Source organism: Tenrec ecaudatus, chromosome 10, assembly GCF_050624435.1.
Source record: "Tenrec ecaudatus isolate mTenEca1 chromosome 10, mTenEca1.hap1, whole genome shotgun sequence".
Lineage (NCBI taxonomy): Eukaryota > Metazoa > Chordata > Mammalia > Afrosoricida > Tenrecidae > Tenrec > Tenrec ecaudatus.
Window position 1 is genome coordinate 51,584,029 of NC_134539.1, and position 15,254 is coordinate 51,599,282.

The 15,254-nt window shown below is 45.0% G+C and overlaps 1 protein-coding gene and 1 non-coding gene across 2 annotated transcripts in view; both read right to left on the reverse strand.

Moving 5' to 3' along the window:
- Positions 1-1,472: 1,472 nt before the first annotated feature.
- Positions 1,473-1,611, reverse strand: LOC142460534 (small nucleolar RNA SNORA8). The gene has a single exon (XR_012786722.1). It is a non-coding gene; the product is annotated as a small nucleolar RNA SNORA8 (small nucleolar RNA).
- Positions 1,612-12,698: 11,087 nt separating this feature from the next.
- The window catches only part of TNFSF8 (TNF superfamily member 8), a 32,875-nt gene continuing 30,319 nt past the window's right edge, over positions 12,699-15,254 (reverse strand). The window contains exon 4 of the mRNA XM_075560382.1: positions 12,699-14,749. Coding sequence (XP_075416497.1) covers positions 14,352-14,749 — 398 coding nt within the window. The 3' untranslated portion in view covers positions 12,699-14,351. The remainder of the gene's footprint in view (positions 14,750-15,254) is intronic.

A 15,254-nucleotide genomic window follows, 5' to 3' on the forward strand; every position in this document is an offset into this window, starting at 1 on the left:
AGGTGAGGCTGTGAAGTCCTGGGCACGTTTTTTTTTTTTTTGTACAACAATGTCTGAGTTCAGATCTTCATGAAGGTGGTCAAGTGAACTGAGCTGAGAATGGAGAGTAAGGGTAAGGGATGAGTACTAGGGACGTAGCCTGGAAGGCAGACTGTGATCATTTATAACCTGGATCTTAAGATTGTGAGCCTTAGACCAGAGGGTATACACATACACTGGTACACACAGAACTGGAAACACAGGGAATTCAGGACAGATGAACCCCTCATGACCAGTGGTGAGAGTGGTGATACTCGGTGGGGGCTGGGGAGATGGAGGGAGGGTGGGGTGGAAAGGAGGAACCGATGACAAGGATCTACACATAACATCCTCCCTGGGGGATGGACAACAGAAAAGTGGGCGAAGGGAGACATCGGACAGTGTAAGGTATGACAAAATAATAATAAAATTATCAAGGGTTCATGAGGGAGGGGGTGGCAAGGAAGGGAAGTGGAAAATGAGCTGATACCAAGGGCTCAAGTAGAAAGCAAATGTTTTGAGAATGATGATGGCAACAAATGTACAAATGTTCTTGACACAGTGGATGGATGGATGGTGATAAGAGTTGTTTGAGCCCCCAATAAAATGATTTTTAAAAATTACAAAAAGAAAAGATTGTGAACCTTTTAAGCCTGGAGATACCCATTCATGTCTTGGAATCTCTGATTCCTTGTGTGTAACACGGGGTGCTGTGAGTATGCAATGGGAGACGGTATTTGGAGGCGTCCGTGCGACTTGTTGAGCGGGCGTTCAATAGGTATGTATTTATATATTATACTTGCTATGCTTATATACTATAATTGATAGACGACACGCGTTATTGCATCGACTTCAACTCATGTGAGCCCATACGTTGCAGAGTTGGATGTTCACGGCTCTGACCTTTCTGAAGCAGGTCATCCAGTCTCTCTCTCAAGGTGCTTTTTGGTAGTTTTGAACTGCTAACTTATCTTTAGCTGTTGAGTGTGGAACCATTTGTCCTACCCAGGGATACCTTTACATACCATAAAGCTATTTCACTAAACCAATCCAAACCCAAACTTTTTTTTTTGTAAACCTTTTTTATAAATTTTATTTAATGTTAATAAATTTTATTTAATGAGTTTTACATGTCTTTGTCATCCATCTGTTGCTATTTAGTTGACTCAAAATCTTGTAAAAGTTCATCTTCAAGGTAGCCCTTTTCAAGGCGCCACCGTCGTCCAGTAGGCATTTATCACAGATCTGTCAATTCTTCTGGTTACACCACACTTTAACCTCCATTATGGACAAATGTCAAACATTTCATGCCTGAAACTTGTTATTCTCTTCAGGGTCATCTTTGGATCCGATTCATTCTGCCTTTCCTCTCAATTTCAGTTATCCTACAAAAGAAAGTAATCAGCTCCTAACATTTTATCAACCAGCAGGTTATAATTCAAAGGAATTATGTGAATTGTATCAATAGAAATACCAGGTTTAACATGCACAAAGCCACGAAAACCAATGATGCCAGATACTGACTTTCTATCACACTGTCCTTTGAACACCCCAGCAGGAAAAGGCTGCTGGATGCAGATACCATGCAGTGCTGCCAAACCCAAACTTATTGTCATCGAGTCAATGCTGACTCATGACGACTCACAGGTCAGAGTAGACTGCCCCACAGGGGTCCTACGGTTGTCATCTTTACCGAATCAGATCGCCACAGCTTTTTCTTGGGAAGCAGCTACTCGGGTCAGCAGGCAAGTGCTTAAACACTGCACTACCAGGGTTCCCTTACTAGAGGGAATGAAAGAGAGACACACCGAGATGAGATTAACTTTACTGTGTATCTGAGTCTATGAAGGTAGGTTTATTGTTGTTGCTAGTTGTTGCTGAGTGCGTCCCGACTCAAAGCAATCCCATGGACAACAGAATGAACCATTGCCCGCTATACCCTCAACATTGCTGCGAATTTTGAGGTCAGTATTGCAGTCACCATGCAATATGCAATAGCATCTTGTTGAGATTCGTCCTTTTACCCACTGGCCCTCCACTTTACCAGCCCTCCTTCCCCAAGGAACTGATGGCACTTAGAGGTAGAAGTCCAAGCTGTAGAGAAGGCGTTGGCAAAAAGGAAGGCTCCAGGGACTGGCAGCACACCAACTGAGATATTTCAACAAACAAATGTATGCTGGAAGTGCTCACTTGGAAGACAATTACCTGGCACACCAATTGGAAGAGATCCATATTCATACCCATTCCATAAACTGGAGATCCAATAGAAGGCAGGAATGATCAGATAATATCATTAATATCATTCACAAATTAATTTTCCTGAAGGTAGTTGAGCAATGGGTGAAACAGTACATCAACAGGAAGCTGGTAGAAATTCAAATTGGATTCAGAACAGGACATGGCATGAAGGAGAGCATTGCTGATATCAGGTGAATCTTGGTTGAAACTGGAGAAGACCAGCAAGCTGTTTGTCTGTGTTCCATTAACAGGGCACAGACATTCTATGTGTGGATCATCAAAGGATTGTGGATACTCTTTTGAGCAATGGGGATCCCAGAACACTTGATGGTGCTAACGAAGTCGTTCTCACAGAACAAGGGGAACTTCATGGTCCATTTATTTATTAACTTCACGGTTTAAAGTCAGGAAAGGCGTGCATCAAAGTTGCACCTTTACGCCATTCTTACTCAATCTGTTTGCTGAAGAACTCAGCCGAGAAGCTGCACTATCTGAAGAAGACTGTAAGGTCTCTAGGCATCAGGATTGGAGCAAGACTCATGAACAACCTGGCCATACAGTTGGCAAAACCTTGATGATGTCACTCTCATGGTAGGAAAGAGTTAGTCTTGGGAATTCCTGGGGGTGGGAGGCAGTTCCATCCTGTCCTACAGCGTTGTTGAGTTGGCATGGACTCCATGACAGTGAGTTTGCTTTTCTCGCGGTGATGTCTTGCTTTGGCTCACTGTGTTGTCCTCAACCCTGGCCAGCTGTGGGCTTCTTCCTTTGGCTGCTACTGTGACCCCGGGGCCGACTCCAACAACGCAGCTGGTAAATGAATGTGGTGTGAGAGGAGCAGGCAAAGCCAGAAGGTCCCAGCAGTTCCGTCATCAGTGACCCCCAGCAGAGGGGATGACATGTGACAATATGTCAGCTGGCTTTCTCTGGAAGCCTCCCTTCTGGTGCTGAAGGTGGATCTGATGTGTGCTTGACTAAGCACTTTGTTGGCTTAGCTGGTGTCCTCCCTTTGGAATCTCCTCATCCCATTTGGAGCGAAAGGGAAATGCTTCCTAAGGGCTGACTTTGTGCTCCATTCTGCTTTGGAACTCAGGGTATAGGGATTGGTTCTTTGCCGTCTAGGAGCTCGCTGCACCGTGGGAAGAGAGACCTGAAAGCATTTGTAGCCCTCCTGATTAGGGCCGCGGCTGGACAAAGTGGAGGGAGGATCCCCCAACAACCTGCTTCCTCATCTTGACTTCCATATCCACTCTAGTTGTCCTTCAAACCGCCCTGGAGGTTCGCCTCACAGAGACTAGGCTTTCAGGAGCTGGAGGACTATTGACTTTTCGCAGTTTGCTTGATTTAAAAAAAATCATTTTATAAGGGCTCAAAGAACTCTCTTTACAATCCGTACAAACATCATTTGTGTCCAGCACATTTGTACATATGTTGCTATCATCATTCTCAAAACGCCCACTCTCCACCTGAGCCCCTGGCATCAGCTCCTCAGTTTACCCTCCCTACCCGCTCCCCTCTCCCCCGAACCCTTGATAATTTATAAATAATTATTATTTTATCATATCTTACACCATCTGACATCTTCCTCACCCAGTTCTCCGCTATCCGTCCTCCAGGGAGGAGGTTACATGTAGACCTTGTCATCTGTTTCCCGTTTCTCCCTCACCCTCCCTCCACCTTCCCGATATTGCCAAGCTTCTGCCCCGACAGGCAACCCCCCTTCATGGATACTAAATAAAACAGAAGTACCTCAGATGTGTGTGCCTTCCAGCTCAGTAGACATGTCTATATTTATTCTCCAACCATGTTTGAGTTGGATGAACTCTCCCATTTGACAGCTGGGGGAATTTCACGCTGGAGCTGTCTGCAATTGAGCAACGTCATGGGAGTCATCTGAGCGAGGGTCCCTTCTCAAGTTCTCAAGGGACCCCTGGTCTGATCTCTCCCTCTCCTTGGCCATAGGGGAAGTGCTGCACCCCATTCAAGCCTAGTGGACAAATCCAAGATTAACAAGGGAAAGAGCTGGACCCAAATCAATTTTCAAACGTAGTGATGGCAACTTCAAAGGAATACTAGCATACTGCTTTGATGGGTGATGCTTTTTGTAGTTTCTAGACCCTCACGTGTGTACAGGCAGCAGAAGAGAAGGGAGGATCCACTTGGCGAGGTCCTGATGAGGGGAAGTAGGGAAGCAGAATGGATTCTCAGCAATCCCCCACTTACCAAGAGAGGCCATTTAAACACTGCGCCTCAAAGCACAAGGTGCCTGCGAATCTCCTGTGGCATTTCAGAAAGCCCAGCTGCTATTGAGGCAAGTCAGGCTGGGTGGAAGATTCTGCATTCTAACAAATTCGCTGGGGATACCGGGGCAGGGGGTTCCTGGACACAATTTGAATAGCCAGGCTTTAAACCATGGAGTGTCACACTGGCTCCCATTGTGAGGAGCTAAAAATAATCCTGATATATTCCAGCCTCAGGGAGTCTAATGTAATTGGTCAGGGAAGTAGTCTGGGCATCAGGGTTTTTAGAAGGTCTTTCAGATGCTTCCAATGCACTTTAAAGCTGTTAAATGCTCTAAAATTAGCATTTGAGCGTACAAAAGTATTATAAAAAAGGATAGCTACTCATGGGGCCGAGGGCGGGAACATCCTTAGGTTGGGTACAGAGTTAATATGCTTCCCTGCTCACCTAAAGGTTGGCGGTTCGAACTCACCCGGAGACATCTGGGAAGAAAGAACAAACCAAACTCACCAGTCGAGTTGATGTCGGCTCACCGTGACTCCATAGGACAGGGCAGACCTGCCCCTGTGAGCCCGAGACTCTCGCTGTTCGAGTCGATGTCGACTCACCGTGACTCCATAGGACAGGGCAGACCTGCCCCTGTGAGCCTGAGACTCTCGCTGCTCACCGTGACTCCATAGGACAGGGCAGACCTGCCCCTGTGAGCCCGAGACTCTCGCTGTTCGAGTCGATGTCGACTCACCGTGACTCCATAGGACAGGGCAGACCTGCCCCTGTGAGCCTGAGACTCTCGCTGTTCGAGTTGATGTTGGCTCACCGTGACTCCATAGGACAGGGCAGACCTGCCCCTGTAAGCCTGAGACTCTCGCTGTTCGAGTCGATGTCAGCTCACCGTGACTCCATAGGACAGGGCAGATCTGCCCCTGTGAGCCTGAGACTCTCGCTGTTTCCTGCATTAGGAAGCCCCGTCTTTCTCCCAAAGAGTGGCTAGTGGTTCTGAATTTCAGACTTTGTGGGTCACAGCCCAACCCGTAATCACTACGCCACTAGGTGGGGAGATTGACTTTAGAATAGTCAGCCAAACCAAGCACCATGGAGCACACACGGTTCTCCTCTGACATGCATGTGCTGGCAGCAATCGGGGTCCACTCTGTGATTACTGGGCCGTGGTGGTGAACCCAAAGGGTCAGAAGCAAGGCCTACAGTAGAAGGGATTCACTGTAACAAGTGAAAGTTTGATTTTTCCAGATTCTAGATGGCACAAGTGAATTATGCTTTTGAAAATTTCATTTTTCTTTCCTGAATACTGCAAGCATTTCTAAGAAGAATGCTTTCAATTCACATTTCCTTATTTCGTAAAGGGTATTGTTTTCTGGTCGTTTCTCTCTCTCTCTCTCTCTGTCTGTGTGTGTGAGTGTGATTGGCGATCTTTTTCCTTTTCATGGGCCTGTGTTTCAAGAAGCTTCCTCAAACTGGGCGTGGCTATGGGACTGAGTGCTAAATAAGGTTGCTTGGGTTCCTGTTTTTAGGGAGCAGCAAGGATTTAAACCATCTTATCTATTTATCTATCTCTATTTATTTATGAGGGAGTTTACAGTTAAGGATGGGAGAAAAGTACAGGAAAAAAGTGGGAGGACGCCAGAGGGGGTAGGGAAGATTTGTCTGAGGAGATGACATTTAAATGGTGAGCAGGTGATGATAGGAAATAGCAAAAGCGAGTGGAAACAGTCTTCCAGGCAGGAGGAAGAATATTGCAAAGACTTGGTCACAGCAGCAGGTCCGAGGAATGGAAGAAATGCTCAATGTGATCCGAGCCTGGAGCACAAGAAGCAGCGCAGCGGTACAGATGGAGCCAGAGAGAGAGGGGCAGGATCTAGGTGGAGAGGGACCTGGCTTAAACGAGTGAGAGTTGAGAAAGGCTGCATTTGGAATGACTGGAGCTTGGAACGTGAATTTGGACAAACCAGAGCTGGATACCAAGCCCCACAACCTAGCGTTTGAGTGGCGTTGACCATGTTACCTTACCTGATGGCTTGGAGTCTCAGTGTCCTTATCCGCCACATGGGGAAAAACTATGTCTTCCTAAAGCTGTTCTGAGGAGGAAATGAGTGAGCACGAGAAAAGCGCACTGCGCGTAAGAGCTTGATGAACCGCCACCGTTCTTACAGAGCCCGAGAACGAGGGAGAGTTACTGCTGCTGAATGAAGAGAGCGAGGCAGGAGGCAAGGGGGTGAGTTGGGAGGCGGCCAAGGTAAAGTGAATGAAACGATTAGGGCTGGAGTTAGAGAACTGGCCGAACTGGAGAGATGCTGATTAGATTGGGAATGGAAAGGAAGGGTCATGAGAGACGAAGACAGTTTTTCATATTTGGAATGAAGGACTAGAGGTGAGTCTCACAAGTCAGGTTTGCACGTGCTGAGACCGGGGTAGGCGGGGTGGGAAGGTGCATTCTCCAGGGGTCAGGTGCACAGAACAGATTTTACTCGACCTTACTTAACAGGAAGGGTGGGATTCATTGCAGATACTAAGTGATGTATGCAATTGTTGAGGGATTGAAGAAACAGGGCCCTCGGAAGCAAGCCGTTCAGCCAGGTTGCCGTGGTAACCGCTGTCTTTTATGTGCTCCTGCAATCAGAAAGCCGCCTGCCCCTGAACCCAGCCACCGCTGTTGTGGACAGGAAACCACCACGTCAGGAAGCTGCTAGTTCTAGAACAAACTTGCCTCTCCTACAGCCCATGGCGGCCCACTCCTCTCCCCAGCTTGGCTACCGCTACCCAGCTGGTATCTGAGTACAGAAACTGCTGCAAAGCAGCTGTAGGCACACCAACACCTCCAACGGCTATGTTGTCGGCCCAATGGAACGTTCTACAAGGGTGTCCATCTCAGGCTCAACTATAGCAGAGAGTGTGCTGCAAGGAATGAGGGAAAGCATATTGTGAGATTGCCAACTCCTGGAGTCGGGGAAGCCCCCTGGGAGAGTGCTTAACAAGCTGTGAATGTGCGACTCATGCGAGACCATGTTAAGATCAAGCCAGGTAGTCCCAACCAGAAACGTGTCTTCCCAGTAACAAAGAGTAAGGGCAAGCACGCCCACTCTTTACTTCTCCACGTGCTGAGCCTCCAAAGAGCAGGGAGTTTGGCAAAAATTGATGTTGGGTGAAAATTTAAGAACGATCATATCAGATCACAAATGGACGAAGACTACATCATTATAAATTCCAAGTTCTAACATTATATCACTGCCAACTGATATTGTTACCAGATTGTATCATTACACAACTGCCAAACTGTATCCAGGCCTCTCTGTCAAGCCACTGAGACTCTTTTGCTCAGCTGAAGTTAACACACAGCCATGTGATTGGACAGTTGTATTTGGATCGTAGATTATTTATAGCTAATTTCGTAAATATAAAATGATGAATACTGAGATAGTTGATAAAGTGAGGAGTAGGTGAATTAGTTAACAAAAATTTTTACTTTAGGTGGACATGTGCTTGAGTGGGTTTGTGTGTGTACTGTGTGTGTGTGTGTGTTCTTGTGCATGTGCCTGTGTGTACATGGGACAGCATCCTTAGTTCTTGATGCATCTGTTCTTTTTCATCCAGGTCATGGAGACAGAACTCTGAAGACCATCGTATAGAAGGAATAGTAAAAGCCACTGAGTTAGAAGTGAATGTTCTTAAGAGAGAACTATTGGTAAAGCCCAGTGGCTGTTGAGTAAGTGGAGTTGAATTTTAGATGCAAAACTAGAGCTGGAGTTATAGAATTCACAGTCATCTGCAGAAAATGGCTTTTGAAATCACGACAATGGATTATGTCACCCAGAGAAACGTTGCTGTAGGAAGAAGTTTAGAACCAATCCTGAAGAGAATAAGCATTTGAGCTGGGGGAAGAAATTTCTTTTTGAGGTTGTGGAGAAAAAGAAAGTTCTTCTCTAAACTCAAATGTCCATTCAAGCTGTCCCTTCTCATTTGCTGCCTGGAACGCAGACCCACGTGCCAAGGAACGAGGTCTTTCAAACACATGCATCCTCACGAGGACTGGTTTTGCAGCTGCCTGGCAGAGACCTCCTGCACACCATGCTGCATCGCACACTGGAGCCTCACGTGGGTCCTGGAAGCACACTGGAACTCAGCACACCACACTCACTCACTCACTCACACACACACACACACACACACGCACACACACACACACATTTGTACGCACATATACCATATATGAGGGTAAGTCAAAGAGTATCTCTACTGGGGTTTCACTTCTTAAATGCACAGTTGCAATCCAAGGAAAACATGTTTAAACATGTCTCTGCAGTCAGTGAACGGCTGCAGGCAAATTCTGTCAGTACTATGCTTATCTTAGTCTTGCTCAAGTGCCTGTATAATTATAAGCATGTAGAGTAGAGGTGCACTTAAAATAAATGGAAAGAACCTTCCCCATTCCAAAGATCGCACTCGAGCTCCTGAGCTGTGATCACAGAGAGATCTAGGCCTGCACCCACTGCCATGCGGTCCATGCTGAGTCCTAGCGACCCGAGGGGACACAGGAGAACCACCCCTGTGGCTTTCCAAGACTGTGCTTCCTTATGGAAGTAGAAAGCCTCATAGTTCAGATCAGCTGGTGGCTTCAACGGCCCACCGTGCAACACCAAGCCACTTGGGCTCCTCTAGCTCACTCACTAGCTTACTTGTCATTTTCAGAGAGCGTTTTTGCCATATGAAACGATGACACGAGCGAGATCCACGCAGGATGTGTTGTTGTAGCTTTATGTGTGATATACCTACTCCTCACGCATTCACTCTCTCATTTTCTGACATTTCACACTTAAACGGATAGTAAACCATCTACTGTTTATTTTGCACATTAATGATGGATGTCTGACAGTCACGAGTGTCCAGAGATGAGGCAAGCAGAACGCTGGCTGTGGTGATTAAGGCTAGGCGTCAGCTTGTCTGGGCCATGATTCTCAGTGATGGGGCTGTTCTGTTCTGTACCATTTGGTGGTTATGGAATGATGTAATTGGCAATAATGTGATGATGAAGTCATCCTCCAATTTATGATCTGATGTGATCATCCTCCCTTGTTGCATAAGACCGACTTTTTCACACCATGACCTGGACTAATCATGTGGCTACATTAAGATTGCATGTAGTGAAAACTCTCAGAGCAAACTAAATGCTTATCCGTGGAAGAGTGACCAGATCGGTTGATTCAAACAAAGGCATCCATATGATATAGCTGTTAAGTGAATATGTTATATTTACTTGGACTAATACAGGTAAGCATATTTTAAAAACTCAAATAAAAAAACCAGATCACAAAACGTTATTTAAGGTATAATTTATTGAAATATTAAAAGCTATACAACATTGTACTCCATCTTCTTATGGGGAAACAAGTACAAAAATGCTATGGACATGAAGAGAACATACAAACTTATGGTAATAAGGGTTATATGTAATACTCTCTCTAGGGAGAGAAGAGGCACTTTGGCTTTACCTGTATTATTTTACTTGGAAAAGAAATGGAAGCAAATACAGCAAACATAATAGTTGTTAAATAAGCTAGTGTAGCATGGGAAAATAATAGGTCCTGTCCTTTCCATAATTAACAATAAATACAAGCATACATAATGTTTGCAAGGCCCAGAGCAAGAAGTTCACCTGACCCAGGTTAAATATATGGACTGCAGAACAATGATTAGACACACACACACACACACACACACACACACACACAGAGGTAACTCAAAAACCATTGCTACTAGGCTTCCAGGTCATAGATACACAGGTTTATTTATCCAAACTAAACCTGTCTCTGTGGTTGGTGGGCTGCTGCAGACCCATTCTCTCAGTAACCTACTTGTCTTAGTCTTGCTAGGGTGCCTCCAGAACATGTCCCATCAAAACAGTGGCTTCGGAGGGGCCAGTTAAATTTACAGCAGAGATTAGTCCTGAGGGTTCTGGGGATGGGTGCTTGGGATTCCCAAGGGATATTTTGGGAGGTTTTATCGCAGCATACAGGGCAGTTATAGGGCTTATAGTGAAGACGTCTTGAGAACAGTGCCAATTGCATTAGTGAGGACAAAGACCAGGGAAGGTGCACCCACTCAGGAAGATATAGTCCATCATGACACTGCACGTATTTATTCTTCGAAGGTAACAAGGGTTGTCCTATGAAAATGTGAGAAACCTCACCTCATCCCCCTCACATCCCCGGTCTTCCTCCTCTGTCTTCTTTTGATTCCTCCAACTCAAAGGGATTGACAAGGAAGATACCATCCAAGGCCATCAAGATGCCCAAGTGCCATGGCGTTGACCACAGAGGGCAGTGTTCTTGGGGAAAGGGTGTGAGAGAAGAAAACGCAGACTTCAGATATATGCAGACCTCAGTAGAAGAAACATGAAGAAACAGTAGCTTCGTATTCTGATATCTTAAAAAATTAATAAAGGTTTTCATTACCTTGTAGCAAGACTTTTTGACTTACACACACACACACACACACACACACAGGCATACTCTTAAATAAATTACCCAGCAAGCTTTTCATTTTTTTCTGAAAAAATGTTTTGTCATCTATTTCATCACTTTCTGATAGGGAGAGATTTGATAAACTGGAACTGCACACACTGAGTCCACCCGGTGTGGAGGGGGGAAGCTGAGAGGGAGAAGCAGGGGCAGTTGTTGAATGCGGTAGGCTGGTGCAATCTGAGGTCGACCCAGGACATGATAGAAAGGCTAAAGGAGGAGATGAACAGAGCATAGGGGGTCATAAGGAGAGGAGGCAGGAGCCAGGGCCACTGGGTGTGTGTTCGAACCGTGGCCTACGTGTTCTTTGGATCTTCCAAGAGAAGATTCTGACTTAACTGTTCCTTGAACTTTTTTGGTCCTCCAGTGCCAGAATTACTGGTGTTAATCCATCTATGCTGGAAGGCTGCTTTCTTGGGTAAATTCTGCCCAGGTTCCATCAATATTTCTCCTGTTTTCACCAGTTCATTTTCAACCTGCAAGGGTTACTGGGCCATTCTCTGAGCCACTGGGGGAGTCTGAGAAGAAACTGGATAGGAGAGTTACAGAAGCTGCCAGGGGATAAGGGGGAGACCAGGTGAAGAATAAGTTAACTATACCCTGAGAACAAAAGTTATATTAAGTTTTCCAAAGCCAAGAATACATTTAGCCTATATCGCTTTTTTTTTATTAACTCACATAACTTCTTTCTCTATGAGTTCTGCATGGATTCTGTGTGTGTAGGCAAAGAGACTATGAGCTCAATTTGAGTCTGTATCAAAGAGGCACATGTTTCAGGTAGCCCCAGTTCTCAGTTAGGAAAAGGGCCTTACTTTCCTTGCCAAGACGGTGTCAATTACTCTGAACATCCAGTGGCTGGTTAACCCTTTGGGACAAATAGAATTTTGGTTTCAATTTCTTAGACTGCATATTCCATAAGTGCCATTGACTGAGTGTTTGGTGATTAGTCTATCTTACATTGTTTGTCTATTTTGTTACCAGCTATTTTATATGTTCTCCCTGCCGGTGTTTCTAACTGTTGGCTTCTGGAGCCTGGCCTGACAGGAGAATGAAATGAGGGGTCATGAACAATCTGAAAGTCAGAGACCCTTGCTCAAAGGAAGTTGGGTGACCAGGGACAGTAGAATCTTCTCTGGATGACACAGTGAGATATTAGAGGGGAAAAAAAAAACTTCTTTTGGTTATATAACCTTGTATTTTCTACACTTTTTAAAGAGTAGATGGGTTGGTTCAAGCAAGATTCTTTTGTCCGACACAGCTAGAGTCTAACTCGAATGCCAGATGTCAGATTTCCCTTACTTTCTAGTGTTTGGGTCCTCAAAACCAGTCAAGAATTTTTTTTTAAACTTGATGCACCACATAGTTTGCTGTATTCATCACCTTGACAAATGCCTGCCGCCGCCAGAATAGCTACTCACCCAAAGCGGGAAAGAGGATGTAGATTTTACAGACTACTTAAGAAGAGACGAAGGAGAAAGTTAACACTGAGCAGTGTTCCGCAAAAGCCGTAAGATTTTCCCCTGGGCAATTTTTATTCTTCCAAGTTCATCTCATCGATGCCCCGCAACTCGGGTTTTTGATTCTTTTTTTTTATCGTTTTATTAGGGGCTCATACAGCTCTTATCACAATCCATACATATATCAATTGTGTAAAGCACATTTGTACATTCATTGCCCTCATCATTCTCAAACCATTTGCTCTCCACTTAAGCCCCTGGCATCAGCTCCTCTTTGTTTCCCCTCTCTCCCCACTCCCCCCTCCTCATGAACCCTTGATAATTTATAAATTATTATCTTGTCATATCTTGCCCTGTCTGACGTCTCCCTTTACCCACTTCCCTGTTGGGTTTTTGATTCTTTCTTTTAAATCTTTCCTTGTCTTCCTTGGAAAGCCTTTCCTCCACCCCTACTCCTCTTTTTCCCTCTCTCCTTTCCTTTAAAGAGCTCTGGTGGCATAGTGGCTGTTCACTGATCTGCTAACCACAAGGTCAGCAGTTCAAGTCCACCAGCTGTTCCATGGGAGCAAGGTGAGCCTTTCTATCCCCATGGAGATCTACAGTCTTGGAAACCCATAGGGATAGCTAGACTCTGGTCCATAGGGTCACCCTGAGTCAGAATTGACCCAAAAGCAGTGAAGTTTTGGCTTTTCTTCTGGAGAAAAAGGCAAAGGCCCATCGTTTGGCACGGCAGTTAAATGGTCTGCCTTTCTTACTGAAGCATAATCTCAGGGACTTTCAGATTGACTCAACAGGCTTCCTAAGGTCTTTCTTCCAAACAAATAAGGTGCTTCTCCAAAAGTGACGAAGAGTTACAAAGATTGATGTAGCCAGAGAAATCTCAAAACTACCCAAATTAAGAGTGGAGGGTACTGCGTCCCCCAAATTCTCCACACTGTTTTCAGCTTAGCAGAGGCTTAGAAACTGGGCAGTGAAATGGTTTTCTGAGAGATGTCTATAGCAGAGCATGGAACTTGCTCGCGGGAAGGAAGGCAGCAGCTAGTCCCCATTCAGTGACTGTATTAACTTGGCTGTTGGAAGCTGTTGGTGTGTTCTCTGAATTCACGGCCCTTTCCTGACATGACAAAAATGTAGTCTGCCTTTGACTCATGCTCAGTCTTCAGAGGAGTGGGCTTCCCCTGCTTAGAGGGTCCTCACATACACAATGGACTTTGGGATTCTGGAGGGTGAGCGTGGCAGGTCTTCTGGTGCATGGTCTTGTGTCCTGACGTTCTGACATTTCTGCAAGGTGCCCTGAAACTTGTCCCTATATTCTGACACTACCCAAATAAAGTGCAACTCGATGCCACTAGTGTCAGTTTCGTGTGTGTGTGTGTGTGTGTTGAGGGGGTGTCTTCCTTTGATTGAGGGCCTCCATAATGCTGTGTAGAATCTCAGCTCACAGGTCTGTAATGAGAAAACATGGCCTTCGGAGATGGAAGAGACTTTGGAAAAGATCATCTCTTGCCACTTCATTTTTCAGACATAGATTCTGAGTCACCAGGGGATGAAGGAAGGGCCCGGGATCATACCTTGAGTTAGTAGTCAGGCTGGGAATATATGCCCAACTCTTTTGACTCCTTCTGAGGCTCTGCCCACCATATCACATTGCTTTTTGGCCTTTTCTCTGAAAGATATTTCACTCAAAAGTCTTTGTAACCCGGGCGCTGTATCTCCCGAGGAGAAAGAAGATGAAGAATGCTATTTAATCCTCAGTGGGATTGAGTCTTGGTCTGAAGTTTCCATTCTTTCTTTTTGGGGTCGGAGTGTTTGGATGACATACTGTATGGCGGGGTGGGGGTTCTCTTTTCCAGTGGCCCGGGAATACAGTTCATTTGGAATTGCTATACAAGAAGACGGACAGAACATTTTGGAGAGGGAAGGTGTCTGTATCCACCATCGAGTGGTTATTCACTTTGATTGAGATGGTGCTGTTGACCTGCAGGTTCTCGAGTAAGAATTGTGAGATATTTCGGTATATACTTTTGGTCTTTACTTGAGACTCGCATACCGTCACCATGGCCATCTTTTTGCTCTCCTTGTTGATACAAATCTCCAAACTTAAGTCGACAGGGTATCCAGGGCATTGAGACACGCAAAATTGTAGTTGACAAATAATGAAGTATAAACCTGGAAACTGGATCACGAGATCCCCATCTTTATATTCCATTCCATTAATAATGCCATCTGGGTTCCAAGACAACTTGTTTTCATTTGTTTTCTCTGACGCTGGCAAGAGAATATAAAAAACAGGATTATTATCATTACCGTTTGAACATCCAATTCCATTTATGCATTTACTTAAAAACTCAGAATTATTGAGCAATTTTCAAAAACAGGTTAGAAAGTTTTAAGTCTTTCTTTAGGGCTTCCTTTCAAGACTATGTTAGAATAGTATTTTCTGCTGTTTTAACCACTGAAGATATTTTTCATATTACCATTTCCAAGTTCTATTTAGTTTTCAGAACGTATGGACAATGGATTCCTTCCTTCAATACTCAAAGCGGAGTTGTCTGAATGTCCATGTTATTGTCGCTCTATCCCCTGCAAAATTAAGTCACTTCCAGTAATGATTGATCTTATTAGCCTTTCCTTCTAATCTCCTGGGCTACATTCCTCACATGGTCTGGACTATGATGTTCATTGACCCAATTAATCAACGAGCATTTGGTGGGAAACTAATAATTGGTCACACGCTGTACAAAATACTAGAGGTAAAACATTCAGTGCTTTT